Here is a 27,756-nt window from a genome sequence, read left to right as displayed (position 1 = left end):
AAGCTTAAGCTCGATCCCAGTTAACTGCACGTGAATCGGGCGGGAGATAACCAACAAAGAATGGCATCACCACTCGCCTCCGTACTTGCCTGTACCCCCGTAACGGGAGCCAGATGTTAAGTAGTCTTTTCCTGTGGAACCCTGAGTTTGTCGCTTCTGGCTTTCCAGCTTGGGACACTGACCGATACGATGACCCAAGCCACCACAATAAGCGCAGCCTCGAACACCTCCAATTTCCTGCAGAACGCACATGTATGTAAACACAAGTACGAGTCACGCATATGGTGTCTCATATAACATTAGAACAAGAATGCATCGGAGCGATATATATAAAGCCTAGTAACATATGTGCACAAAAGATACAAACGGCAATAAAAAGCATCGATACATTTTCAAATACAAGCATAAACGCAAATTTCAGCTAGTTCAATAGAGAAACTACAGTGCGTTAAATTTGATAATGGACACAAGAACCATATAGCACCGAGAACAATTCAAAGGGTAGCATTCTATTAACTGGTACGCCGTTTGTACTGTGTACATTTGAATTTTCCATGAGGGCTTCTGCAGAAACCGCCTTGCTTGCCATTTACGAACATCACTAACGCTAAGCTAATGCGAATATATACGACACACAGGTGCTGACCTTGAGGTTTAACCCCCTGCTGTCTAGAGCGTCCAGGAACGGTGGAATCCTTTGCCCGGCTTCAATGAGCAAAGCTTTGAGGTCCAGCAACACCGTTTCTTCCGAGTTCTTGTTAATGAACGTTGTGGCAACACCAGTTCTGCCGCAGCGCCCCGTGCGCCCTATCCGATGGACGTAGTTTTCTATCTCCTTCGGCATGTCAAAGTTGATTACATGCTGAATTGCAGGGAAGTCAAGCCCCTTCGAAGCAACGTCTGTTCCAACCAACACGTCCTTCTTCCCTTCTCTGGAGAAGATAAAACAAAAATCCAATGTAAAAATATGTGAGAAATCTATGTAAACGATGCGTCCAGCCACGCATCCAGCAAACAATATTTCGTACCATTTGCATAACCTTTAAAAACGGTAACATACGTCAACAGCCGCTTGCGCGTGAAACAATCCTAGAATGCAGCTGCTGTCAAAGTGTCATTCAGCACGACCTTACCTTTTTTGAACATAAGGCAACTTCGTTTGCATGTAGCCTCAGCATAAATCAAAATGAGCGAAATCACCAGAAGTAAATGAGGCGTAAAAGCCAATACACAGATAAAAGACACTCGATACCGTGTAATTTGTAACACAATGAATAGACGCTATAGGAAAGCGCGTACTTGAAGAGCCTAACGGCTTCGCTTCGTTCTTCCTGTGCGAGACCCCCGTGTATCGCAACCGCGTCTACTCCTTTTAAAAGAAGATATTCTTGTATGTCATCCACATCCTTCTTGTTTTCACAAAACACTAGAGCCGGGGGTTCTGTCTTCTGCAAGCAATGCAAAAGGTAGGGCAGCTTGTTCTCCTGTTTTACGTATTCCACTTCCTGAATTACATCGAGGTTGGCGGCACCTGAAGAAGTAGGGAGCAACATGCCATAAACTCGAATATAAGCGCGATAGGCCCGGCGCTCGAAGTTCCACGACAGTTAACATGCGGTGGAAGTACTATAAATGAAGCACTTCTATTTAACAGACAAGATTTCTTGGAGTGGAAGCGAATTTGCCAAACCACTGCGTGAGAACATACCCGCGTCGATGCATGCACACATGACCACATACAATTCGACGATATCTCCTATGCAGGCAAGTTATGTGGATGATATTTCATTGAAATGAGATGCAGAAAACCTATGTGAAAAGCACGTACCTGCCCTGCCAACATTGACGACGATTGGATCTACAAGCGCGGACTTTGCAAACTCCTGAATTTTCCTGGGCATAGTCGCCGAGAAGAGCAGCGTCTGGCGCTGGTGGCCAAAACAATCCAACACGTTTCTTACTTCCTCCTCGAACCCCATATCCACCATTCTGCCGTGAAAATCAGAAGACAGCACATACTAGTTACCGCACGAACATGAGAGCTTCACTGTACTCGGTTCACGCAGCAGAACAAACATTGGCAAGTAGAGCTCCAAATCAGAATCTCAACATTCAATAAAATCGTGCTGGAATTTAATTTAATCTCGTTCCCACCTGTCTGCCTCGTCGAACGCAAGATAACGGCACTGGTTTAGGCCCATGCGCCTCTTATTTAACATATCCGTTAATCTACCTGGTGTTGCCACCACGCAGTGCACTCCGTTTCGAATAAACGCAGCCTGGCAAAGCAAACCCAAACACCTTCACCCTGCATCATTACCCCCAAACACAGCCGAGAACTTGTCCGCTAAACCCTGTAACAAAGCTGCAGGCCGAAATGGCGAGGCGTTGCCTCCCAAATGCAGATATGCCGTTTTCCAGCAGGTGCTCAAGACCTTGCCTCTAATGTGCCACTGCCACATGAGACGTTGCAAAAAGAACGAGAGCGGAAAGCATCAATTTCGAAAGCCTTCTATTTACCTGTTCCTGGACGCTGACCCCCCCAATCATACAGAGAGACCGTAGCTGCGGATAGCCACCGTTATGGAGAGCAGTCGCAAAAAAGTTTACAACGTCTGTGGTTTGGCTTGCCAACTCCCTAGAAGGACATACCACCAGTCCCCACGGGCCCTCCCCTGAATGTCAGAACAAAATCACGCATTGAATACACCTCTAAGCGACGCACATGCATATGTGCAATGGAGTGCTTCAGGGCCCCATGCTAGTTTTACACATAGGGCACATATCTGCATAATACGTGTGCGTACACGTAAATGTACGCATCAAAATATGGAAAACCCTGCATCTAAGGTCGCTTTTGGTTGCATCTGACATCTTTATAATATGTGGCAAACAAAATTAAGGATAGAAGGTACGTTCGTGCTAACTTTGTACCCTTACCAATGGAATATGGGGATCTCATCTCGGACTCCAGGGCTCCCATGAGCATCGGTAGGGTGAATACCAGGGTCTTGCCGCTGCCCGTAAATGCAATCCCAATCAAATCCCTGCCCTGCAGCAGCGCTGGAATGCCCTGTACTCAAAGCGCCACCTCCACAGCAGATAAAAATGAAAACCTTAGTATCCCCCTCCACCAAATTCACTCGTTCTGTTCATCAAAAAGGTTTTTTGCTACTTTACATGCTGCTTACTTGCATTTGAATTTGTGTTGGAGCTGTTATGTTCTTATTCTTCAGGGCATCTAGAATAGGCTGAGGAAAGCACATGTCTTTAAAGTTCCGAAACGGGGGAGGCACATCAGTGCCGTTAACGTCAACAAAGAAGCGCTCCCTGACCTCCTTAGCCTCTGCCTCAGTCATCTCTTGGTACTTCAAAGGCATTGTCCAAGACGTAGCCATCCTTTTTGAATACACAATACCCTTGGCGCGCTCTCGCACGCCCTGCAGGGGAGCCCCCAATGACTTGGACACCTACGGCCGACAATGGCAAAAATAAAGCTTTGGAGAATCAACTCGTATGCCTTATTGGCACGAAGTCATGCGAATATATCTCTGTTCCGCCCCGACCTGGCACAGCTACCTTGTGTTGTATACGACCTCATTGTAGAGATGTGCAATAGTGGTTCCCAGTTTGTAGCCCATTGGCTCAATGCTGTCGACATCTTCCAGAATCCATCTCACCTGTTCAAGAATGCGCTGCTCCTCTTCTTCTATTTCCTGGACAACATCCTTTTTGTTCTTCTCCGCCTCCTGTCGTAGTTTGCGGCTAGTTGCAAGGAGAGTCTTTCGGAAATCCAAGCGGGCCTTGGAAATGGCTGCACACCCGATCACGAGCCCCTCTTTGTAATGAGCACGGTAAAGCACATATAAATGGTTCTGGCTACCATTAGAACAAGTTGTGCGATGAAAAGTGGCGCGTCTCACCTGCTTCTTTTTGCTTAGCCTCCTTCTGCTTTGCCTCGATATCCGGCTCTGATTCACTCTGTCCCTGCACCCCGTCCTCCGTCTCCAGGTGGGCACTCAGTGCCTGGAGCTGTTTCCGCAGCAGCTGCTCCCTTATCGCCTTGCGCTTTTTGAGGGGAACATAGTCCTTGGCGTCAGCTGCTTCTGTCTCCTCCAGCAGCTGCTGAAAGAGAGTAACATCTTGCTCCCTCTTGGCATGCGTGCGTTTGCTGCTTCCCAGGTTTTCAGAGGCACTGGGCCCTGCCGCATCCAAAATTGAAGAAGAGACGTGCATGGTATCTCTATCACTCGTACTACTTTGGCATTTCAAAGCCCCTGCAACTGGATAGCTCGAGGCAGTCTGGGCATCCTCAGAGGGCCCCATCGAGCAACGCTTAGCCTGCTCCGGGACCGAGGAGATGCGATTAAGTAAGACGGAAAAATGGGACTTCTCTGCACAGCTCGGGCAAAGGGGGATCTACTAGGGCGACGAAGGGTTCATATACCTATGCCGCGCTTTCTGCATAAGCGGTATGCCAAAGGTCCAAGTAATGGAATTTTGAATATTTGTGGAAATGAGTTTACAGCAGAGTTCATATAGATGTGCACCGAGGAAGAGGAATACGGCTAAAAGAAAGAAAAGCAGTCTCGGTTTTCCTTCCGCGCAGTTGACACTATGTGAATAATGGTACTGTGGGCGCGTCCCCCCCATACAGGAAGCTCTGGGGCTTGAAAGTACAGCATCCCATCTTCAAAGGATTCCGAAAAGTCATTCGGACGCAATGTCCTCGCTTTGTAGTACCTCCCCACTTGTGGCCTTCTGCCTTGTTGCATGCAGGAAAAAGTAAGCCCCACGACGTAGACAGCGCCCAAAGATCCCCTAGAATTGTGGATATTTTAACCATTAAGGCCACTTTCCAGTATCATACATATATTATTTCAAGACTTATTTCTGCTAAGTGGAGGTCATCAACTTGCACACGCGGACGCATGCCAGCGCGCTGTGCCTTTTCTCGCTCGGCCCTGCATGTTGACGTACGTGATATTATGGTGGTGGCATATCAGTGGATCGTCATGAGCGATTCTACATTGTATTTTTTGAAGCGCTGTATAGACGATAGTGATGTACTCCGTAAGAAAATAGGGGGTATCACCTCTTGCTTCCCCATAGAATGATACTTTTTCTCCAAAACACAATAATAAATGACGATGTCTTCGTTAGCCCTCCAAAAGAAGCTTCCCTATCTCCTTCTCCTCAATGTTCCAGTGCTGTGACAATACAGGAAACCGCGAGTATCAAGTAGTTTGCTAATCTAATGATTTGATTTATTTGGCAACAACGTGCTACACAAACCATCTGGCGATGGACGTGGGCAGTAGCACAACGCTCGTTGTGCATGTAGAGGCCCGCCTGCAAGCCAGTGTGATACAGTAGCTTCCCGTATGGCAGAAAGCCATTAGGCGTCGACGAGGTTACTCCAGCAAGGATAGCAAGTACTCGAAGATTTCGTCAGCAAATTGGAGGCGTAACTTGCTTCGTAATCCATAGATAAAGAGGAACGAGTGGTCCCTGTGGTCTGTCTATTGAAGATATAAGCACTTCAGCGGTGGCTCTAGTCATGAAGCAAAAGTCATCTGCCTGCAGCAAATACTGACTGAAGAACCCTTATGTGGCTCCTGACACATTTCTTCATGCCGAGATTGCCTCAGCCGCAACTTTGGGCTGATCGAGAGAGCTGAAGCAATGAGATTAGCAGTAGAACTCCATACCAAGAATTTGCTTTGCTAAAGCCACAAATCAGAGGGTCAGTTGCTTTCTCATTGGTTCGCCTCAAGTATTCTCGAGGTTCACATTGGGTGGTCGTACGCTGGACAACGACTCAAATACCACACACCGGGCCGAGGGGTCTACACGAATGATAGAGCACTTCTGGTTTCAGGAGCAAAGCAGGATAATTCCTGCGTCTCCAGCAGCGAAGGAAGAGCATTTTCGGGATTTAGAACCAGTGGATATCGGGGCTGTGCCTTTGCGCCCTAGCTTACAGCGTAAATGCCAAAGTAGAACCAGAGGGATTTCGTGCTCCTAAGCAGTGCAGAACAGTCCCCCAGCAAATTACATTCTATTTTGGCATATTGAGCCATAAAACTAGGAGCTGCAAGCGCAAGCAAATAAAGTCAAAGCTTGACTGACGGGACGCGGGTCACCGCAAGCAGGCTGATCATGAAGCAAAAAAAGCGCATCAAGAAAACACACAGTTCCCCACGCTGGCTTTGACGCAGTGGAGGAAGCTACAGAGAAAAGAGCTTCTGTTGGGGGCCCACCTCGGGTCAATTCTATGCTTACACAAGCTCACATGAATGGTCGAGAATTGCCAGCATGGTTGCACACTGGATGTAAAGCAGATCTATCACCCGAGGAGACAGCGTAGACGTTCAGACTACTTGCTCACTCCTTATCACCTTCCATAAGCTCAGGCTTGCTTATGGATTGGAGGACACACGGAATGCCAAGGCTTCGGCAGCTACGTGCTATTCGTAGTAAGATTGGGTCCTAGTAGCATGGTCCAAGACTTCTGTGCCGCATCCCTGCGTCATTACATAATCGTACATATGCAACGAGTGACCCAATAAAGTGGCGCGCATGCGAACATAGCTGCGCACTAAAACCGTCAGTATGCCTGGATGCATTAGAAAGAGGCAACGCCTGGTCTTCTGAACGATGTACAGTGCTTCTATGGTGAGTGGGGTAGAGTTGGTACCTAAACAAGATGAGGCAGAGTCTCTGTGCTACCTGCTCAGCAGTTTAGTAAGGGAAGACAACTTTAAGCATGCAACTCGTCTTTGTGGCTTTCCATTAGGTCCAATTTCCAGGGACTTCGATCAAATCTTTAGCTGAGGAACAGAACGAGTGAGCGGATATCAAGGGGGATAAGGGGGGAGTGCTTATGAGCAGCTGTAAGCAGGCTGGTAAGCTGCTGGTCGTCCAGGGCATCGTATTGAGTTAGTCCCCTAGTCAGGCCCAAGCTATGTTGCGCGGTGTCGGAAGCCGGTAGACCATGAAGAGATTGAGCTGCGAGCGGCTCATTTTTTGCAAAGGAAAAAGAGGAGTTGACGAGGGCCTTTCGGCAATTCTCGGTGTGGGTGTCGAAAATGGGCAGACGGTAGCACATGTGCTTCAGCTTAAAGCCCCCAAACAAGAATTTTCAGAGTATAGGTCTCATCTGTTTTATCTTGGCAGCTGGTTTGACAAGTAGCAGGGTGCTCCTTGGCATTCGCCTTCACAAGTGCTTGCGTACGAACCCTCACTTGCTTAACGACAGGCACCAAGTGGTGTTCCACGCTCGCACTGGAAAATACAAATATACCTGTATGTCGCATTGTAATAAGGCTTATAAGGACTTTATGGCTCTGTACATGGTCGACGTCTTGTCACTTTGCCGAAGCATTCGAAAACAGCTACAGCATCTATGGGGTGCTCTTCGGCTGTTACGGAACACGCATTGGTATGAGAATGCATAAAAGCGTTAGCTGTCCCTAAGATCATTTTTTTCTTTGAGTTTCTGCTCGTCGGCTGTAGGAATAGAACCAGATCCTGCGAAAGTCGAATCAATCCAGACGTGCGCTTTACCCTAAAGCACCAGCAAGAACGCTGCGAAGTCCTGTAAGCCTGCATCGTATTCCCAGAATTTGATTTCTTGCTTTTGCTCTGATCATCGTTTCTTTAAGTAAGTTCAGGAAACGCAGTCTATGACCTTTACACCGGAGGATGGTGCCACAGCAAGAACGCTTATCGGCCGCCCTGCAACTCCTCAGGTACTTCGGCTGCTCGGTGCTTAGCGTCTTTCCTTCCATTCAGCAAATGCTACTGGCGTAGCGGTGAAAGCTTCTCGTTGCTAGCCAAATTTGATTTTTCCAAAAAAGACAAAGTATCGCTTGCTATCCTCATCGCTTCACCGAAGCCGAGCACCGGCATGCCGACCGGTGGAAGTAATTTCGTGCGTTGCGTTGAGAAGTGGTAAAATACCGGCACTACTTATGTACGCGCCATTTTGCTGCCCTAACCAATAATTGGTCTCATGCAACCTACAAAGGTTGTAAAGACTTAGGTAGCATTGGAGTTGTGCGCTGGTTTGAGTGCCTCCTGCAGTACGACTTTAATGGAAGAAAAGCAAAGGCAAGAACATAATTGCCGACGCTCTCCCGGGACACTCAAAGTTCACTTTTGTGCAACGCAAGCACACTTGTCTATGGTACTTCATAGGTTTTATCGGTGTTGGGGGAGTTGTATGCTTGTGACATCCACGCATCCGCCACTTTCACCGAAGAGAATTTAGAGTGGCGAAAGTATGGAGCTTTGGTGCTCAGGATGGCCTGCTGCTGTTCTTATTAAGGCGAGCACTTCGCCTTTTGTGCATTTCGACTTCTCTCCTCGAGGCCGATTTGCGCAACACGCATGATCATGCCTTGTCGGGCCATAATGGTATTCACTATACAATGGTAAGGCTTTTATGATCCCTCTGGGAGTCTGGAATGCGTCCTGTGGCAGAGGAGTATACACTGTCATACCCAGATTGCCAGCAGCTCAAACTGCGCAACTTTCTTAGACCTGGCCCTTTGCATGGCCGTCCGGTTTCTTGAGGGATTTTGTTTAATTTGACCACAGACTATACTGTTGGACCCCCAGAGATCAAGGATAAGGATAACACCAATGTTGCCGAAAGACTCAGATAACCTACCCATCTCATCCATTGCATCCTCCCTTTGTGTTCGGGCACTCCTCTATGGCTTGCCTGCTTTTTCTCATAATCACTGCAGAGCACCATCATGCCATTGGACAGATGGATTGCATACAATGCATTCTTCTGCAGTGTCTGCAACTCCAGGCTCACAAAAACCCCCTTGCTTAAATCAACGTTCTTCGTCGGGCTGAGCCGGCCTGTACTACATCGGTACAGTCAGCTGCTAGATGCTCTCCCGCATTCCTGGTCCACACCAGGAGCCTCTTTCCGACTAGGGCCTGCAGCTGGTAGTCCAGAGTCAGAAGCCACCCCCAGCGGCGGAACGATTTAAACGAAAGTTGCTCGGTGCAAGTGACTGCATGCGCAGAAGTCAATGCAGACAAGCACTGAATTATGGTAAGCCGAGGTTGCTTTCGAATCAAAAAATTGATTCTTGGCCCACAGGTAGGGTGTACAAAGTGCACCGGAAGGTGACCAGACAAAAACGTTGGCGGACAGGGGACAAGAACACTTGCGATCTTCTCACGAGTGATTGCCGTTCCCTAATTTATGGATTTCAACAAGGGTCGGAAGCTCTTTGAAACTATCAACATTGACTTTCTACCGAAATATAAAACTTCGTATACAATTCGCAAAATTTGCCGCCCAAGCAGACAAACCTTGTGGAGGCGGAGGATCCATACAAGGCCGTTGAAGGGATGGCTTAAACGACTATTGAGCGTCGATAACACGCTAGACGAGGCCTTCCAGTTGAATGAAAGTGACTACTGACAGCATCAATGGCTGACGAAGGGGCAGATGCCAGAAATCGTTGTCTGAGAATAACTGCAATTCTGCCTGGCTAACAAGACTACTAGCAGTGGACGGGAAATAGATCTTACTCTGAAATATCTCGATTATTGCTCAAGTATCCTCTGCATTTGAATTTAGGCGCAGGGCAACTCTTATGTATGTTGTCTGCATTCGTGCCAATGCCACTTTTTGGGACCTGAAAAAATCGACTATGCTGCATGCACTGATTGTACTGACATGCAGGTACTGCTGAATGAGGGGAGGACACACTCCTGAACTCGGGCATTTTGATTTTCTTCATATTTTTTTGAAACTCCTCTTCTTGCGCACCAGGACGATATGACATTTCAGGAATTAGCTGGTATCGAGCCTTAGTGCCGCTGCGTTTGTGGGGCTAGTCCTTGCTCGCTGTTGGCCACTATGTTCATCCCTTTATTTCTGTTTCTATTAACGCGCTAATGCCCGCTGTCTTCGCGCTCAAACTTTGTTGCGTTCTACCTGCGTTTGGATGAACAATAAGGTGGACTCCTTCCGCTGTTTTGCATGTGGTTGGTATAGACGGCGACGCACAGGTATGAAGTGTGCGAAAATGTGCTTTCCAAAGGAGTAAAACATGTGTGCCAAGCTATATTGTGTATATTTACACTCAAATAGTTTTTAAATCAAGGAATAGTAAAGAATTGAACAATGACTGTGTCTGATAGTATGCCTCGTTGATGAAGAGTGATATTTGCTGATTACAACGAAACGCATTGTTCTGTGCCTGTACTCAAGACATTACATGCGACCAGTCGTGAATGCTCATACTGCCTAGAGAATGCATCTAGGCTCACCCTAGCTGCCCATCTCCCCTTTTGGAGGTACCTCGTAAGGCGACTGTACTGCACTTCCATCTGCTTACTTTGCAGGCCCAAGGCCCGCTTTAAGCATTGATGCCTTAAAAGGCTGGCTCCTGCACGTCGATAGTCTATCAGGACCGTCAGACCTACAGATAGTCATTGCAGATGCATACTCTCCTATGGCACAGGCTAAAAGGGACTTGCGTCACTACAGTGTGTGGAAGTATGTTGCTCCAGAGTTGGGTAGATCTCCGTACTATTGCTCCATCTATTCCCCCACATTTAGGCTCAACGAAAGTGAGATTATATGTTGACTGGGCTGAGAAATGAGCAAATTTTTTTTTTAAAAAAAAGCCTCATCTATCAGTTGGTTGTTTGCAGTTCAAGCGGCACTGACGTGCCCTGGGCCAATGAGGAAGCTATTACCCGTGAGGCCAAACTTGACTTACACGAGTGCACACAGCGATAATCTTCCACTACACAGTCCCTAAGTGTTGGATGTGCATACAATTGGCTTTTTCCTTGAGGAATTAAATCGAATCTGGTGGCGCATAGACTTGATATTGCTGCTGGGGTCTGACGGAGTCATGTTGCAGCCATCTCAAAAACCGCACAAACGTGATTAACCTTAATGGCGATTCTCGGAAAACTTTTAATTGAATATCAAAGAGGGAAGCGATTGCTTGATCCTCAAGATTGATTTTGCTGAGGCTCCCCCTAGGCGTAAGTAGAATGATCATCGGGTTTGGGATTCCCACACGTGCACACCGAGAGCAGTTTCTACTTTGTCGTGCCGAGGAGGCTCGAGTACAACACACAGTAACCAATATGCTCTATTGGCAGAATCCGTTGCGACTGGTGCCCTGGCTCTGTGAAGTGATGCACCGGGGCAGCAGGGCAGCTGGCTGTCCTTGAGCTGCTCTGTCTGTTGACCGTGCAATTGAGCCTCTCAGGCCTCTTCGGAATGTCTAGGGCCCACATCCCTTCCTACTAGTAGTCATGTAGTATTTAGTGGGTGACATTCTCCAGCTTGAGAAAGGAGAAGCCGACAGCTTTCCTGGAATGGCACCCAATAAGTTTCACCTTACTTTCGTAGTGTCTGGTTGCCCCCCGATGTACATCATACGTGGAGCGTCACAGCGTGCGTCCCTGCATTCTTCAAGCACTTAGAGCATTTTCACTGAGTCGCGCATAACAAAGAATGCACAGGCAAACGGCGTTGATTTTGCTGTTTTGAGCCTAGATGTACTCCCCACCAAAATGCCGATGCGAGCACCTAAACCGAATCGCCGATTCTGCATATCTTAATTGTTGTATTACTACTGCAGTAGAAGGTAGCTATGGAGGCCCATCCAATACATGTGTGCACAAAGGTTGCCTGTGACGGTTTCTATATTGTTTTCTCGCTATTCAAGCCAGAATTCTTCCGGTCGTGTATAGTAGGCTGCAAAGATATACAAGAGACAGTGACCGTATGTTCAGGGTCAGCTATTAGAACAAGGCAAATCTTGGACATTATTGCCGCTCCATTTTACATGGAAAGTCTTTAATCTAACAATGCCTCCAGGAAGCAGCAGACGAAGCATTATTTGCCGTGATTTCGAGTTTTTAGAGACAGGCATACATGGATCGCTCGGCACTTATTTCGCCCGCACCTCTTTCTGCATGCTGGCGATAACATCTAGTTTGCGTGGATGCCATAAAAGGCAGCATGGCTCAAGCAATGTACCTTGATTGCATTTTCCCTGTGGTGATTTCACATTTCGATAATCCAACTATGAGGCTGAATCTAATCACGGATGCAAAGTAGAATAGCACTTCGGCCTGCAGGCTACTTCACGTGCGTCGGACCCCTGGGCCGAAAGGCAGATCGAAGCCAAAAAGCATATCATCCTCAGAGCCCGAGCTATGAAGTACTTTTTATATGATGGCCATTTTTTTCACTTCACAGTAATGCATCCTGCAGTTACATGGAGACACATGGCGCGGCAGCAATCCCCGTTGGAGTCCAATGCCCCATCTGGAAATTCATTATTTCCCCAAAGCTACTGCTAGTTTTTCGCCCAGCCTGAAGTGGGAAAGATGGCACAGAATAAGAAATGGGAGCACCTGGTGCTGAGCATGCAACACCGTTTGAAGCGCAAGCTATGCCTAGAAGCAGACATTCAAAGGCACAAAAAATTGCATGGACCAGAAATGCATTTGGACTCTCCGTTCTGATGATATCGATTCCACTAAGCTCATCTTCATGACTGCAATTTTTGTAGATGGAATCACCTACATGTACTAGGTCATAGGGCTTCTGCTACTGCGGCAAAAAACGTATGGACTACGCGCGCGTTAGAGTGGACCGCGTAGCACACGAACAAGTATGGGCTCATAGAGTTTCATGCTGAGAATTACTTAAACGCTACTTTGTCGACACTCCTCGCAAAGCAAACGTCGGAATACGCAAGCTTCAGAGTTTGTTCGCGCCTCAGAGCACCAAAATTCGACTTTATGTATTGCAGTCGGTTTTATTACCTTCCCACTGAGACGCATCGGATATGACTCTTCGTGCTCTGGGGCCTTTCTCAGCAATCCTTCCGCTAGACTGATTAACAATACACTTCACCATCTACAAAAACCAATTGTCAGCTTTCAAATATGTTTCTGTGCCCTGCCTACAGCAAGATTGCTGAAATATGCCATATTGGAGTGGGATTAAATGACCGTGAGGTGTGTTGGATTCTGTGTATATTTGCGCTCCTGTATAGCAGCGACTTCAATGAAATCATGTGAGTCACACTTCCCTTAATCCGGGATGTACAAGCTTTCTAAAGTAACGTTTCTGTTGACTCTTATATCCATGCAGAGAGCGACAAGAGACTGAACGCATGTCTACCACTTATATATCAATGTATGTTTATCCGCGCATGAGATTGCCTCTAGCGGGGAATACCCTGATGAGGACCGCGGTTGTTGATGTAAGCTAGAATTATGCTCTACTATATGACTTGGCGGCCATCGCATCATGAAGGTATCTGGATTCTGCACCAGTTTGTAGGTATCGTCGAAACCGAGCTGCGTGGGAGCGATTGGGGTAGCATACGCCGCTATGCGTCCAGGAAAGATAATTTCCTTTTCCAAAGTCTCCTTCCTAAATGAAATATTTCCTTAGTTGTAATTGTACCGCCGACTGGCTGCGAAGACTAATGAGTTGATCAGCTCTGGCTGGCACTGCCTCACCGAAGCAAATGCCCTGAATGGACGCTTTAAGGAATTTTGGCTGATCCATAATACTTGGCGTAAAATGCGCTCTTTGACAGATGCAGCGGACGTATGCCGTAAGCCACGCCAATCCGAATAAACGCCTAGCAGTCATACACCAATACGTTGTCGTTGAGAGAAGCGTGACCTGGTGACACAGAGTGTAGGAGCTGAGACAACGGTATTGATGCAAGGTAATCGTTTGAGAGTACCTTCTCGCTCCAAGCTTTGGCTGAGGTTCAACGAAAAGTAAGACAATGAGTGACACTAATGAAATTTCGGCCATTTACACCATTAAAGTCAGCTCCTCGGTTTCTGTAGCCTCTGCTGAACGCAACCATCGGAAAAGATTCCAGATCAGAGAATCTCGTGGGAAATGAGTGCCTGATGATGCTGGTGCCACGGTATTAGTGTAGCAAGCCATCGACGCCCACGTACACCAGGACTGGACTGGACTGGCACTTCCTTAACGTAGAAGCAAGGCAAAATCAGCTTTGCGTTTACATTTTTTGACAGTCGGGACTTCCTTGGTGGACTAAAGGATTTTGAATAAGCGCAGGCCCGCGTTTGCATACCCATTGGGATATGCAAAGTATTCGGCCAGTGCAGGCCGATATGCTCAGGGAAGCAAGTAAAAACCTGGGCGTTCGCGGAGTACATCTTCTTCCTTTGAAATGGCTTGTAAGTGCGCCCAGAGGTATACACGATTAGAGACAATCATTCAGCAACACTCTGCACCCACCATTATTTGCGATCCGTAACAAGGGGCAGCCAATGAACGGTCTAAAAAGCACATTATGGCGAGTTCCATTTAAGGACTTTTGGTAGCAGTATTCGGTATCGCCACGGCTGCTATCAGAATGCACGTGTTATCACGGCGCTCATTATAGCCCATAAAACAATGCTAAGGAAGCTTGGGTGATTGATTGTTACATTTGAAGAAGTCAGCCTTACAGAACTGCCACCTGCTATGCAAAGTGATGAGCAGGTAAGCTTAGATGCACGCCGACTGCTTTAGGGTCCTGCTAATGCCTGGTTCGTACACATTTCTCAGTTTCCCCAGATCCTATACCCATCATTGGCAGCAGTATCAACCAAGAACAATTTAAGGGAGCACTATAGGTATGTGGACAAGCAGAACGAATTTTCGAACGCGACGTCTCACAAATGTCCAGACGAGCGCTCCAATCAACGACTTCCCCGCGAACGAACTTTGCAGGAAGTGGTTCCCGCAGGGCAATATTCAAGTTGCTAATGCGCCACTAAGCCGCACTTAGAAAAATGCTCTGCACGCAAAGCATGAAAAAATGCACCGCGCAAAGATGGCCGCGTGTTCCAGACGCCTGCCTTCAGTCACCGGAGGCTGAGTGGAGACTCCTAGGCACCCAGTCCTAATTGATTTCTTGCGCCGCTGCAAATGGCTCTCCTACACTTCCTTTGTATGCCGGTTGGACACTTGTTCCTGTCCGCACTTTTTAAATACCGGAAAGGTTTCTGCTTCCTTGTTCGTTTGCACTCTTGAGAGTATAAGCCTCACGTGGTGGCCCAGCTCTCAAGCGTGTATCTTCATTGCAGGGGATGGACAAGGGTCTTGGATCTACAGCCTGATCCCACAGCTCTCTTTTTAGGGGCTCGCATGCAGCGTCAAACGAACTGCAGTTGGCAACGAAACGGACAATTAAATCGGTGTCTCTTCTAGTGTCACAGCGCCTTCATAGCTTACGCAGCGTGTAGACGAAATGGTTTCATGGCAGCTGAGAGAGGGTGCGCGCACGACGTCGACAACAAGCTTTACAAGATATCCATACACCAGCCGAGAGGGTTCCGTGTGGTGCGCCACTTCACCACGAGCCAAGATATGCGCGCGGTTCTGAACTGAAAGCTGATCAACAATGAGGGAGGAGCAGCCATCCATGCCCAGGCAATCTAATTTCAGGTTCCTAGTCTAGGCCAAAACATGCGCAGTCGAGGCGAACAGGAGAAGTGAGGGGTGAGAATCACCACTATCCGTAGCACTCTGCCTGGACTTTCCAAGGACCTCACAAGCCACCCTACTCAGAACACATCAGGCCTGTGCATCATAATGCGCCTCATGATTCATTGCACCACAAGGATGCTTCAGGGTCATTAATTCTTTCAATGTCACGCCACTGGCCAGCGCTGTTGGAACTCAGTGCGCTTGGCAGGACTATGGAAAGTCATTTGAAGTACTCGCTGCATGCTGCTAAAACGCGCTGGCGGCCGCGTATTTCCTGCGTCACTCACAAGACTCATCATTGCGTGGAAAGAAAATCTTCATCGATTTTCGTGGTACTACTGTGGTAATGAAGTGGTCGTAGCATGCCGGAGGACAGCTGTGCTTGTGAAGCTGCAACCCTGCCGAACCATGGTAAATGACGATACTCCAGTGTAATAATGCTTCTGGAACCTAGCGCGATTCAAGAATGTGGAGTGCAATATTCGCAGTTCAATACCAATTGCGTATTGGTTTCCTTTGCTTTCAGGACACTAAATTCATGCATCCGCGTGAAAACTTCTAGATTCACGGGTGTGGGATCAGGCAGCCACCAGGTGAGACCTGTAACACGAATATTTAATATTGTACGTCAACTATCCCTGAAACACGCTGGTACAACAGCTAGAGAAACACTAATTTGAACTGAGCTATGTTAGTGCCCTAAGAGCGTCTTAGTACCCGGTGTTCTGTAACAATAGCGGCATCGAAAAGAGAGCCGTAGGAAGGGCGGGACCTCAAGGCATGGTCGAAGGTGGCTGTACTGATTGGCTTGTTTGCGCTGGCATTCTGCAGCTCTACCATTTGCTCCATAAGGGACTTCATCGCCAGGGATGTTGGTAGAATGAGTCGTACGTTCAGCAGCTCACACCCTCAGACTTGGAATGAACAGGCTGTGCTCCATGGCAATTTTCCTACTAGATCTTTGCCTCGATTCTGACTGATGCCTTACCACATGCCAGGGGCGGAGTTGCCCTACTACGAAGCCAGTTCGCCCTTTAAGAAAAGCGGGCTGATGTTATCTATGTAGGCATACAAAGCCAAGCTGTGTAAAAGCCTTCCAAATTCTTGTTAAGACGTCCTAAGAGGTGACAATTAAGAGGTCACTGCACAAACATCTTCCCTACGCACACACTTGAGCTGCAAATCTGTTACTCAAAAGCTTTCCACTCAAATTTTTTATTGCAAGACACAGTTGAAGTTCACAGCCTCATATCCTTCTCATTCAGCTGGTGCCGGCCACCCGACACGGCAGACTCGTTGCTGACCCCATAGTAGCAGGAAGCATCAGATGACTCAAAAAGGCGTCGAGGTTTGAATGAGGCAGGTTGCATTACATGATGGCATTGCCAACTACAGTTCTGAGAGGCTTGAAATTGCATGCGAAGCCGCTGCTGTGAGAGACCGTGCCATATATCCTCCCACAGCACACTAGAGAAAGGCTGGGAAAACCTTTTCACACCGTGCTGAACATCGTTTTAGACTATCTTTTAGGTGTGACTTTGGCTGAGGGTTTTCTACGCCGTATTGAACATCTTTCTAGACTATACTCTAGGTGTGAGTTTGGCTTAGCGTAGATTTGTGGCATCCACATGTATATCAGCTACAATTTTATTGTTAAGTGGAACTACCCGTGTAACCCTTGAGAAGTAGAACACATGCAGAGGAGGTTCTTGCATCTAAGCTCTTTTTCCTAGAGTATACCAAAATCATATATTGCAAAACAACAGATGCTATTGGATGAGTCATGATGGGTCATCCTCCTTTTGTTTCTAGAGGCTGCCGTAGGTGGTGGAACGTTGCTTGCCGGTGTAATCTTTATGAACAGTTTTAGCATATCTTCCCCCAATTTCGAGCAGAGCGCAGTTGAGAGTCGATTTTGGTGCATAAAATTCACTACTATTACATTGTAATTTGAGAACCTCACTCAAACAAGGCTCGAATGTGGCTGATATAACGGGCTTCGGCTTGTAGGGGATAGGGATGACGCACTGGAAAATGTAGGCTGTTCGAGCAAGGGCTGTAATTTACCTTCCGAATTGCTACTCACGAAAGTTATCATTACAGTGGCCCTCAATCCACCAGTTTCCAAACTTTATCAAAGAGGGCTCACGGTGCAAGTATCCCCACCTTCAAGCCTCTCAAGGAATCGACACAAGATCAACGTAAACTAAAGAACAGTCATGCATTATGCACATTAGTGGTGGGGGCCGAAACCTATTTTGCAAGTTTAAACCAGTAGGATAAGCTGTATGAAAGCTTGCCGAACTATGTTGTAGTAGCGCAACGAAGTGTAAATTGCGACTGACTCACCGCCATCAGCGCTTTCTGTGGACATTGTAGTCATGACTTTGATCTAGCCCCGTTATCTTTCTTTACTTCAGAGGAAGGCATTCTCCGAGGCTCCGTAAGACAAGCTTCTACCACTGGTGTGACGCGTCCTCTAGCGCTTGCAGAAAGAAAATCACACTCCCCAAAGCACATACAAAATCTGGATCGAGTTAGTGTACTATCCTTTAAAGAGCTTCTGCGCAAAGATACGGTAACACCGCGAGGCCTTGGTTCAAGGGAAGATTCGACAGCTACAATGAATGTAGCTGCATCTTAACACGCCGGATGGGCCGCATCAAACTACATTTACAAATTCTTACTAGACTTGGGCATTTCAATCAAAATTGATCCAAGTATCGAATGATTGGTTGGTGTTTTTGTCAACTTTATTCCATAAAGTAAATTCTGTATGCTTGTGTGTTCATTTGCCATACGCACCTGTCTGCGAGCCCTAAAAAATCCCTCAATCCTAACGGCTCATAGCGCCCCGTAATTTGTTAGAGAGTGAGCTGGAAGTGCGTTTGTAATGTCAGTTCGCCTCACCGACTCAAGTTAGTGTAGCGCTTCATCCAGGGGCTCTTTAGGGAGACACTTTTACCAGAGCATTAGAGTGCTATTAAGTGTCTTTAAAGAGAACGAATTATTTCCCCTACTGTAATTCCTCAAAGTCTTAATATGAAGAGAGAAGAACAACTAGGATGAGCGTAGCTTTGCCCTCTAGGGAATGCGGGCATTTACAGCTAGTTGCAAGTTGCGTCTATCACGCGGACGAAATCAACGTTGCGTCTTCTTGCATAGAGCGAACATCATTCTGCAAAATATACGAGGCATGAGCAGACAAGACAATCCGTCAATTCTTTCAAATTCTTGACGGATATAGCTGGTGTAAAAGAAACTATATAAATTTACCTTGAACCGCTACTGCAGGTATCTCATCTATTCAGGGGGTCTGGAACTGCTGACCACCAGAACGTCCCCCTTTGGCTTACAAAGAGAAGCGCCGCTTGTGGATAGATAAGGTGTATTGCAGCAAAGTGGATGCATAACATATTTATGTGAGCCTCAGCCCATCTTCTGTAAGGAGAGACTAGGTGCTCGTTGCACAAAATAAAAACAGTCTATGTTGGACCAAGCTGTAGTTACCTTTAGATGGACCAAAGTTAGGCAAAAAGTATGTTTGAAGCATGGGGCTTTGCCGCCCGGCTTAGCTGTTCAGTTTGTATACTGGCAGGACTTTTGTGCGCACGGTAAGGCCGTCCTGTGCGGCAAACTTTTGCTTATGGCTGGTCCACACGTGTCCAACATTTGGGCTAGCTGTTATCCTTTTACGCATGTTGAGTGCATACGATTTTTTTGGTTCGCTTGATGGGATAGGGCTTAAAACGCATAAGCCGCCGCATATTCGGGAAGTGTATTTAGAAAAATCAGCAGCTCAAGTAGCGTGTATCTCGAGGGATGAACCGGTCTGCACGACTGAGCTTTCAAGTCACTATTTTACAGGAAAGTGTCTTTGACAGCATCTTGAAAATAGCACATCCCACCGTTAGCCAAGAGAGTGTCCGGTTGTACGCGCTTTGCTTTGATGAAGAGCTAAAAGGAGGACGGGGCAGAGGGTTCAGTTCTCTAGTTATTAACGCGCCCAGGGGTCCAAATCAATATCAGGGGTGGCTCATTATGTACACTTGAAAGTTTTGCTGATCTCTATCTCGCATGACTCACAACGCAGCACCCTATTTTGCCGACTAATTTTAAGGCCTCCTTGCCCCCTATGTGAGATACGCCTTTGTTCAAGCAAACTATACCTTGGGGGCATCTACACCTGCTCGATTTCACTGTATCTTCCAAAAAATTGCACGTGCATAGGCATCCTCCAGATGCTTAGGCTAAGTAAATCATGCTGTTCTCTCCAATATATGGTGCTTCTAACTTCTCATTGAGGGCATGCGGCTGCTTGTTTCACTCAAACTGTGGGTGGCACCGTATAGGCCAGTCTGCTTACTCACCACAATCTGATGGTCCTTACGTTGCAATCAGCTTCTAGCGAATATACTCTCCTGTCGAAAAATTTAAGAGAAAACAGCTGCTTTTCATTTTACTTCAGTCTAAGGGGTCAGCTTTCATAGGCGGCCATGTATCTATTCTGTTCCCACGACACGCATCCTGCTTCCGTCAGCTTCGCAAAAATAGCCAAAAAGTACCAGTCCAGCCAAGGCAGCACGCCGATAGTGATCTGAAGATATATCAGGTTGTTGGCCAACCCCCAGGTATCGTGAGAGTATGGAAATAACGATTTGAGCAAGCCAAACTTTCTGATGCCTGATTAGGCTTTGGAAGCTTTTGGATAGCTGCAACAAAGTGCGCAGCCATGCATGGCACTAGTGCGCCTTCATGTAGATCCGAATTCGGCTGCCCATTCCACGTAGCGGAGAGCCGCTTTTGCATGGATTGAGGGGCGTATCTTCATGAGCGCTAGCTCAAAGTCAGCAGCTCCAACTGGATGCTTGGCCTGTGGTTTAGTGTGAAAGAAAAATATGTGACTAATGGCAACTCTAGGCGGCAGTATAATAGTTTAAAATCGTGCAGCCTGAGGTCGACTGAAGGTGCGTTTTTGCATAGCTCGGTAGCTTATTGCTTTGTACCCGTTGTCACAGGTGAGACTACTCTGCCTGCTTACCTGTTCTGCGCTCACTGTACTGTGATCAGATATATGCTCTGTGGCTTCATGGGAAACGACTTTTAGGATCCGCCTGAGTGGCTGCCACGCGGCCTCTCTGCACAAACTTCGAAGGTCTGCGCAAGAAAATCCCTCGGTACGCCGTGCCAATTCGTTTAAATCTGCACTAGCATCTAGCTGCAGGTAAGCGCCATTAACAGCCACAGCTTACGAAAATGCTCGGGTTCGCTCCACCAGTGACCACAGCCAAGGCAGTGTTTTCCTCACACCGGGATCTCGCTTCAGTCTTAGACAAAATGAGCAACAGTGATTGAAATGGCCGAACGTCTACGCGTCACAGTAGGATGTGGAGATGCGTACTACTTGATCTTTGAGAAAGTGTTCCACCAACTGCTTCCTAACCGTTACATCAGGTAATGGTATCAGCACCCTTTTTTCGAGACGCCGCCGAAGAGCCTCATCAACGTCCCTGAGTCACAGATGCATGTACATGTTGGTGTTTGGGGTCTTGCAGTAGCACGCGCCCAGTCTTAGTTCCCTCTTCATTATACGGCTCGCATAGTTGTACAGCACCCCAGTCCCCTCGGAGGTACAAAAAGCGTAGTAACTCCTGGAGATAGCACCATGGTGCATTTGTCGCAGCAATTACAACGATGCGAGGCGATCTTTGGCTGTTGGAGTCGCCAGCAGGCATCTTCTCTGGGGCGTGCAAGGAGGCGGAGTCCCATTTCTCCTGCCACAGGTAGTCAATCTGCTGGAGGAGCTCGGCCTTGACCCTCCTCGAAGCCTCGTGCTCGCCACACTCGCCACGCTTGCTGCAAATTGCATCTACCTCATCAAAAAATAGCACGCTGGGGGCACGAGTACGTGCCACCTGCAAAGACGCGCAGTGCTTCCGGTTAGTATGTTCACGTAGGCCTACAGCGCTCTACGTAGAGGGACAGGTTTGGGGACACATGTTTCAACAGACCTTAAATAATGCGCGTATAAGTTTTTCAGACTCTCCTCTCCACTTTGAGGTCAGAGAAGCAGCAGAACACCGAAAAAATGAAATTCCGGCTGTTGATGCCAAAGCGGTTGCTAGCATTGTTTTCCCTGTTCATATTTCATGCGCACCCCCGAGACGAACTCCTTTTCCTTCGCCACCATTACACAGGCAGGGAGCTGTGGCAGCAGATGTCTACAAATTCAAAGCCTGCGTAAATCATGATGATCATGTAAAACTCAAGCTATGTAGAATTTGGGTAAATTAAGACCGACCAGTGCCTGGAGGCCCAAAGAACATGACCCCCATGGAAGGCTCAAGGATGCCAGTCAGAATCTCAGGCATTTGCACCGGTAGTAGCACATTTTCTCTCAGCACCTCCTTTGCAGAAGAAAGCGCCACAATATCTTCAAAGGCCATTCCTGCGGGCGCGTGCAATTTCGTTTGCTCGTGCTACTTACACTTTATCGAAGGCAACTCCGTGTAGCCAAAAACTTTTGGTAGTTATTCAATGTCTCTGCTCGTACAGACTTGTGTTTGATATCTACTTTATTGCTTAGAAGTTCGGCCTCAGACTGAGCTTGGTAGAACTGCGGTCATGCGTGAGCATACCTTCTGCATGCCACAATGTCTCTCGTTCAATCACACGTAGAAGTTCCGTCTCCTGCTCTTCATAGGTGCCCACTAGAGGCCCCACTCTGCATCAAGCGGAGGGCCATGTACTAATATTCCTCCATGGCTGTGAAAATCTCAGTGTGCATCCGGAAAGCCGTTGTGCATATGGCTGTGACTGAGTTTAGGTTCACCGACACCCTCGCGTGGTCATGGCAGCGTATCTCACGGTATTTGAGGGAGAGCGCATTCGCCTGCGGGTTTAAGAGCTTGGCTCCCAAAGGCATCTGCACACGGAAAAAAAGTTCGGAAGAAAAGAAAGCTGGATTATTGCTTTTTCCTGGCTTAGCCGTGGAGCTCCAAGCATACTTGTGGCCAAACGGATCACTTTATAAAGTGCCTTTCTAGTCCCACATATACTCGTAAATGCTTTGGAGACTTTGGCTTGCCTTTCTTCTGTTGATGAGGAACTTGTAGTATCCTGAAGCTTTTTATGACCATTCGCGTCTTCCCATAAACGCCAACCCCTACTTGATTGTGATAGCCATCTTCGTATGACGAAAAGGACAGCTGCCGCCGACGATGCTTCACAGCCAGTCCGAGGCAGTCGCCGCCGACCCACAAGCTGCCAGCAAGCAAAAAACAAACCCATTTCTTCAATTCAGTGAGTGTCACAATTCCGTGGGGCTCACGATTGGGAAAGGTCGCACTTGATTCTCCGTGAGGTGGCTAGCCCCACTGGAAGAAGCTATTATGCAGAGCAGCATGGAAAACAAGGAAGCAGCAGAGCCAGGTGGTACCTTATGGTGTCAGAGGTGTAGTGTATGATGACATGAATCCAGACGTTGGGCTTTAATTGCTGAACGTCCTCAGCAACCTACAGTTGAAGCAAACGCAAACTGGCACACACAAACTGGTTAAATACTGCTCAAGATCTCAGGATTCGCTGACCTATACTAGTTTCTGTGAATCCCGTCAGCTAAGTTATGCTTCACATACTATTAAAGGACGACGCGCTACTCCAGGCACGAGACTCTCCAGCCGGACGATTCTGCACAGGACAAGAGGACTGCTGCTGCGACCTATATGGTTTAAACTCAGCGAGTCAAGTAGTTGGCCTTTGACTGATCTTTTGCGCCATCTAGCATTATGCATGGAGGAGCACTCGAAGTTATAATTGGAAAAAATGCTGTGTTGTAGCAAACGCCTATGTTCGTTAATTGCACTGCAGTGACTTTGAGGGCTGGTGAATATAATTTTCAGGAATCATCGTGTGGTTTGTCCTGTGTGCCTTGAGGATGTGTTGAGCTGGAGGCCACAAAAATCGCATGTCCCGCTGATGTCTCCAGCCTAGAACGAAGTGATACGGAATCCCACATATCTCAAGTCCTAACACAGGCTTCATGTAGCAGCTTGTAAGATAGTTGGGGCAAACACGAAGGGTATTGTTCTACCTAATAAGAGGACTTACCTTTGCCATGTCAATGACCACGTACATGACTTGCGCGTCAAATGCACCTCCTGGGGATACCTGTGTAGCAACCAACGGCACTCATCTTAGCAGAATAAAGCAAAAACACAGAGGGTAGCGTCCAAATGTGGGCCAAGCATGCGTTGTTTACTCAATAGGCTGTGCATTTTGGTGGGGCCCAGCTCCGCCACCTTGAGCTTGCTGTTTCCGCCTACGTCCCCCTATCCCCATACTTTTGCAGACTGTCTTAAAATCTTTTACACTCAATATGACTCTAACTGCCGAAGTGTGTGTTTTCCAATGGTGCCTCGAAACAGGATAAACCCGTGACGTGGTACTCCTGTTTAAACTGCGCTTGGTCTGCTGCTACTGGTTTGCATAGCCTCCGCAGGACTCTCACTTTAATGACCGCCTCCACTCCATACTGCCCCTCTTGCTTCGCTGCCTTCTCTTCCTGGGTTCCTTCGTAGCTCGCCAAGCAAAACCCAGAAGCGCATCCCTCAATGGACAGAAGGCCACGTCCGTTGGGTGCAATTAACAGTCTTCCACGCTCCGTAAGCTTCCTCTATGAGCACCCGATAGGATTATCAGGCACACTCCCACGGCCGATATTACGAGCAGCTCTTACAGTCGCAGCCCTATTTCACTTATCGAAAGCCAGGTATTTCACATTATGAAAGCTCTCTTGTGTCACAATGTAATGGCCAGTCACTTTATAGGGGAGCAGCCAAATTTCCTGCACCATGTGGCATTCTCACTGGCCCCTCAATAGCTCTTTGTTGTTAACATTAGACCTGGGATATATTTAATGAACACAGTGGCGTATGAGTGCACTTACCCATCCTACACCTTGTTGGAGATGCGGTACTTCTTGTATTTCTTCTCCCTTCCCGGAGACAGTCTGCGTTTTGTTAGGCCCAGCTGTAGTCCAAGACATTGTGGAAGGCTCTATGGCAATGAAGGACGCAGATTTTGTGGCTGAAATGCCAGTGCCGTTCGGTCGGGACCGCCCTTCAGCTGGGCCGTTGGCCCAATTGCGCCCTTGCCGCGACCAGCCCATCAGCAACCTCCAGTAAATCGCTTTCTGCCAACGATGGCCAAACCAGCCGAGACTGCTTCAAACGACTAAGCGTCAGAAAAAGTAGGAACTCCGTGAAACACACAGTAACGCGAATGCTCATCTATCTGCAACTTTACTTTTGACCTCCGCAACTGCATTGGCTAGTACAATGTGAAAAAGTGGCACTGTAACTTAAGTAGTTTCAGTGATACGCCTTCACGCCGGCCCAAAGTGGATAGTGCGCAGATTACTTGGCATCTTCTATAGGGGCACTGTTTCTCTAAATTTACACTGGATATCACAGAGAAAAAGGAACTTGGAAGCGTTCAAGCATAGTGCCTTGTTGATTGCGAGGGCACACTTGAATATGAGAATTCCAGGTTTGGGTTGGAAGCTGGCCAATTCGCTGCAGTCATGTAGGGAGCGATCGTTTTTATGGCGCCCAACATAGTGTACAACGCAAACATGAATGGCCTCATTGGATTCGATAAAACAGGCTACATCCACTATCACAGGATCAGGTCCGAAACCACAGAAGGGGAGTCGAAGATTGGGGCAGGAAGCAAGCAGGCAACCAGTTATATAGTGTGACAGTGACTGGTGAATTAGGCGTGGCTGTGGACATACACCACTGTATGGCATAAGAGCCCTCCGAATTCAGCCTGAGGTCTTTATTCAGGATACAAAATGGATGAGGACAAATTTTGTACCTAGTGCATCCACAAACTATGCTAATTACAAGAAGCAATTCTATAACACACACAGGGAGCTGCTCAACTACCAGAGCTGGACTCCAGTGAGTAGAAAGTTCATCCAGTATCTTGAAACCTGCATCAAATAAGCAAATCATGGCAAGCCTAAACTTGCATTCCTATTGAAACCCAAGTGGCGATTTCAGCGGTGCATGCAGAGAAGCCCCATTAACCTTATCTGCATTGAACACAAAATCGAACAAGAACAATGCACCTGTTAGTATGCACTGTATTAAACTTCAGTGTATCTAATGCCATAGGATAGTGAAACCGCCTGCAGTCCATTCGGGCATTGCATCTGAGTTTCGTTTGTTCAAAATCGCAGTGGCGCTTTGCTACTGTTGCGGGCTAACCTGCTTGTATGCACTTTCTACTGAACTAGTTACTTTTCAATTAAGCATGAGAAAGAAGTAACTAATTGTATTGGCGGGTTCATACTTTTTTGCCGCCGAGAAGAGACGATTCGCTATGATAAAAATGAGGCGTACCAGTGCGCTCGTCTCCGTGCAGCTAGTGCCGCGGAATGGAATGTTCTACAGCCAGTTGATACTACACTATTTATATCCGAATAAGACCTTGTAATGAGTTCACTAGTTGTTTTGGCTATTGTGTTCTAGATATTTTGTAGTGTACAGTTGGCCCAATACAAAAAGGGTCTACGATGTGTGTCTCTGTATGAGCCTTCCGGCATATAACCTTTAACAGAAACAGCTGACTTCTCTAGGGATCACCGAAGGGCCGTATGAGGCTCGAGTGCACCCTCGAGAGATGCCGCGTCGAGGTCAGTAGCGGGCAAGCTGCTCCAAGCAATATACTATATTAGTTCATCCAACTAAGAATTAGCAGACAAATGACCAATGGGTTTGCCTAGACGGATATCTTATTTATTCCAAAATAGTGTTAGCTTGCTATAGGAAGGCGCAATGCTGTGTGTCTATGCGGTAGATGCTGTGTGCAACAAGTTGTGAATGTTTGTACTGCCAAGAGAGTGCAGTCATGCACATCCTGGATGTGCTTCTCCCCTCAGGTCATTACTTCGAGAAGGAGGGGCAGGGCATGGGCTAACATTTTTGAAAGACAGTCAAAAATGTCAAGTAAAATTAAAGTATAAGTCGAGTCTGGATTCAAGTGTTTCCCTCCACAGACATCAGGTGAAGCGTTACACTTGGTAGCACACACTATTTTGATGCAGCTCTTTTCAGCTGAACCAATGGCTGTAAAGGCAGTTACATCTCAGGCGTCCCTGCAACAGTATTATATAGCCTTTCAAGGCATTTGGAATTCCATTCTTTTGATTTTTCTCCGTGCAGGTAACCTGTCAAAAAAACTTTCGCAACGGAAGTTGCAATGTGGTACAATCTATGTTTTGGGCGGCACAAAGCCACCCATAAGCTAAATTGCAGGCAGTCGCTACACCGCTGAGAGTAGAGCGCGTCTTTTGGGGCGACGATCTGTTTATGAACGGGTCAAGGAGGTCGTGTACACCAGAAAAATCTGACGGCAGTAAGGATGGGTAAGCACTCGAAGAGTGGATTAGCCGGTTGCAGATTTAGGTCGGTTCGTGGCTTCGACATAAACCGAATCAAATTTTGCTTGTGCCAAGTCTACTGGAGAGACAAAGGCTTGAATTTTGGCAATATCATACGGAGAAACTCGCGTGCCTGCAGGAGTTGCTACACTTCAAGCCTTTCTACAGGACCTGACGCATCAACTTATTTTGACACCGACTCGACAAGCAAGCATTATGAGAATTAAAAAGCCTTAAGCAAGGGAATCCAGCAGGAGATCCCTATATTGAGAATATGTAACTTTGGAGTGCAAAAGCCATAACATGGAGGATTAGCTTCTTTCTCAATGATTTAGCAGATCCGCCGTCACACAATGAGAAGGGAAGCAGCCATCAAACAACTGACCTATGGGCCTTTCACACACGGTGACTAAACAAGGTATTAAGCACAAACAAGCTTAACCCCTGCGTCCCCGGGGGAGAAATACCAGCGAACACGCAATTTGAACCGTGTGAATTTCAGGGATGTGCCAACCTGCCCTAGCCTACAGTCTAGCGTGAACAATAAAAGACTGCCAGGAGGAATCCTGGCATCAAAGCAGCCATATGCAGCGCTCCACACAACTCACCTGCCTCTAATGCGGGCCATTGGGCTGCAGGATCCGGAACTTTGAGCGCTTGAAAAAAGAAAAGAACTAGAAGAAAGTTACAGGGCCCAGCAAAGGCAGGCTGCTTGCTGAGCAAAGAAAATACACCACGAAAAATGCAAGCCTCCGACGCACGCTGCGAC

At 47.4% G+C, this 27,756-nt stretch overlaps 2 protein-coding genes and 1 pseudogene across 2 annotated transcripts; all 3 read right to left on the bottom strand.

Annotated features, from left to right (window-relative positions):
* Positions 1 to 66: 66 nt before the first annotated feature.
* Positions 67 to 4,326, bottom strand: LOC34619886 (putative DEAD-box ATP-dependent RNA helicase 43). Its single transcript, XM_026338373.1, has 10 exons — positions 3,924 to 4,326; positions 3,681 to 3,814; positions 3,192 to 3,470; positions 2,941 to 3,073; positions 2,521 to 2,675; positions 2,155 to 2,279; positions 1,829 to 1,989; positions 1,300 to 1,531; positions 647 to 932; positions 67 to 237 (listed from the first exon to the last, which is right to left on the bottom strand). The coding sequence occupies exons 1-10, from the start codon at positions 4,324 to 4,326 to the stop codon at positions 67 to 69; spliced, it is 2,079 nt and encodes a 692-aa protein (XP_026194158.1).
* A 10,709-nt stretch (positions 4,327 to 15,035) lies between these two features.
* Positions 15,036 to 17,912, bottom strand: LOC113147524 (annotated as a pseudogene).
* Positions 17,913 to 20,291: 2,379 nt separating this feature from the next.
* LOC34619884 (katanin p60 ATPase-containing subunit A-like 1) lies at positions 20,292 to 24,584 on the bottom strand. Its single transcript, XM_026338354.1, has 8 exons — positions 24,486 to 24,584; positions 24,048 to 24,212; positions 23,648 to 23,707; positions 21,840 to 22,017; positions 21,550 to 21,674; positions 21,201 to 21,453; positions 20,580 to 20,785; positions 20,292 to 20,411 (listed from the first exon to the last, which is right to left on the bottom strand). The coding sequence occupies exons 1-8, from the start codon at positions 24,582 to 24,584 to the stop codon at positions 20,292 to 20,294; spliced, it is 1,206 nt and encodes a 401-aa protein (XP_026194139.1).
* Positions 24,585 to 27,756: the final 3,172 nt, after the last annotated feature.

This window comes from Cyclospora cayetanensis, unplaced genomic scaffold, assembly GCF_002999335.1.
Source record: "Cyclospora cayetanensis isolate NF1_C8 unplaced genomic scaffold, CcayRef3 CcayRef3_contig_103, whole genome shotgun sequence".
NCBI classification, from domain to species: domain Eukaryota; phylum Apicomplexa; class Conoidasida; order Eucoccidiorida; family Eimeriidae; genus Cyclospora; species Cyclospora cayetanensis.
This window is presented reverse-complemented; position numbering and strand designations above follow the sequence as displayed.

What these genes read in the sequence shown, in the direction of transcription:
- LOC34619886 (XM_026338373.1), bottom strand. Translation starts at nt 4,326, where the DNA reads ATGGGGCCCTCTGAGGATGCCCAGACTGCCTCGAGCTATCCAGTTGCA. An exon ending in GAAGCCGTTAGGCTCTTCAA is followed by an intron (nt 933 to 1,299) that starts GTACGCGCTTTC and finishes TATCTTCTCCAG; the next exon opens with AGAAGGGAAGAAGGACGTGT. An exon ending in GCAGGGGGTTAAACCTCAAG is followed by an intron (nt 238 to 646) that starts GTCAGCACCTGT and finishes TGCGTTCTGCAG; the next exon opens with GAAATTGGAGGTGTTCGAGG.
- LOC34619884 (XM_026338354.1), bottom strand. Translation starts at nt 24,584, where the DNA reads ATGTCTTGGACTACAGCTGGGCCTAACAAAACGCAGACTGTCTCCGGG. An exon ending in TGCGACAAATGCACCATGGT is followed by an intron (nt 20,786 to 21,200) that starts GCTATCTCCAGG and finishes CATTTTCGTAAG; the next exon opens with CTGTGGCTGTTAATGGCGCT. An exon ending in GTACAGTGAGCGCAGAACAG is followed by an intron (nt 20,412 to 20,579) that starts GTAAGCAGGCAG and finishes ACTAAACCACAG; the next exon opens with GCCAAGCATCCAGTTGGAGC.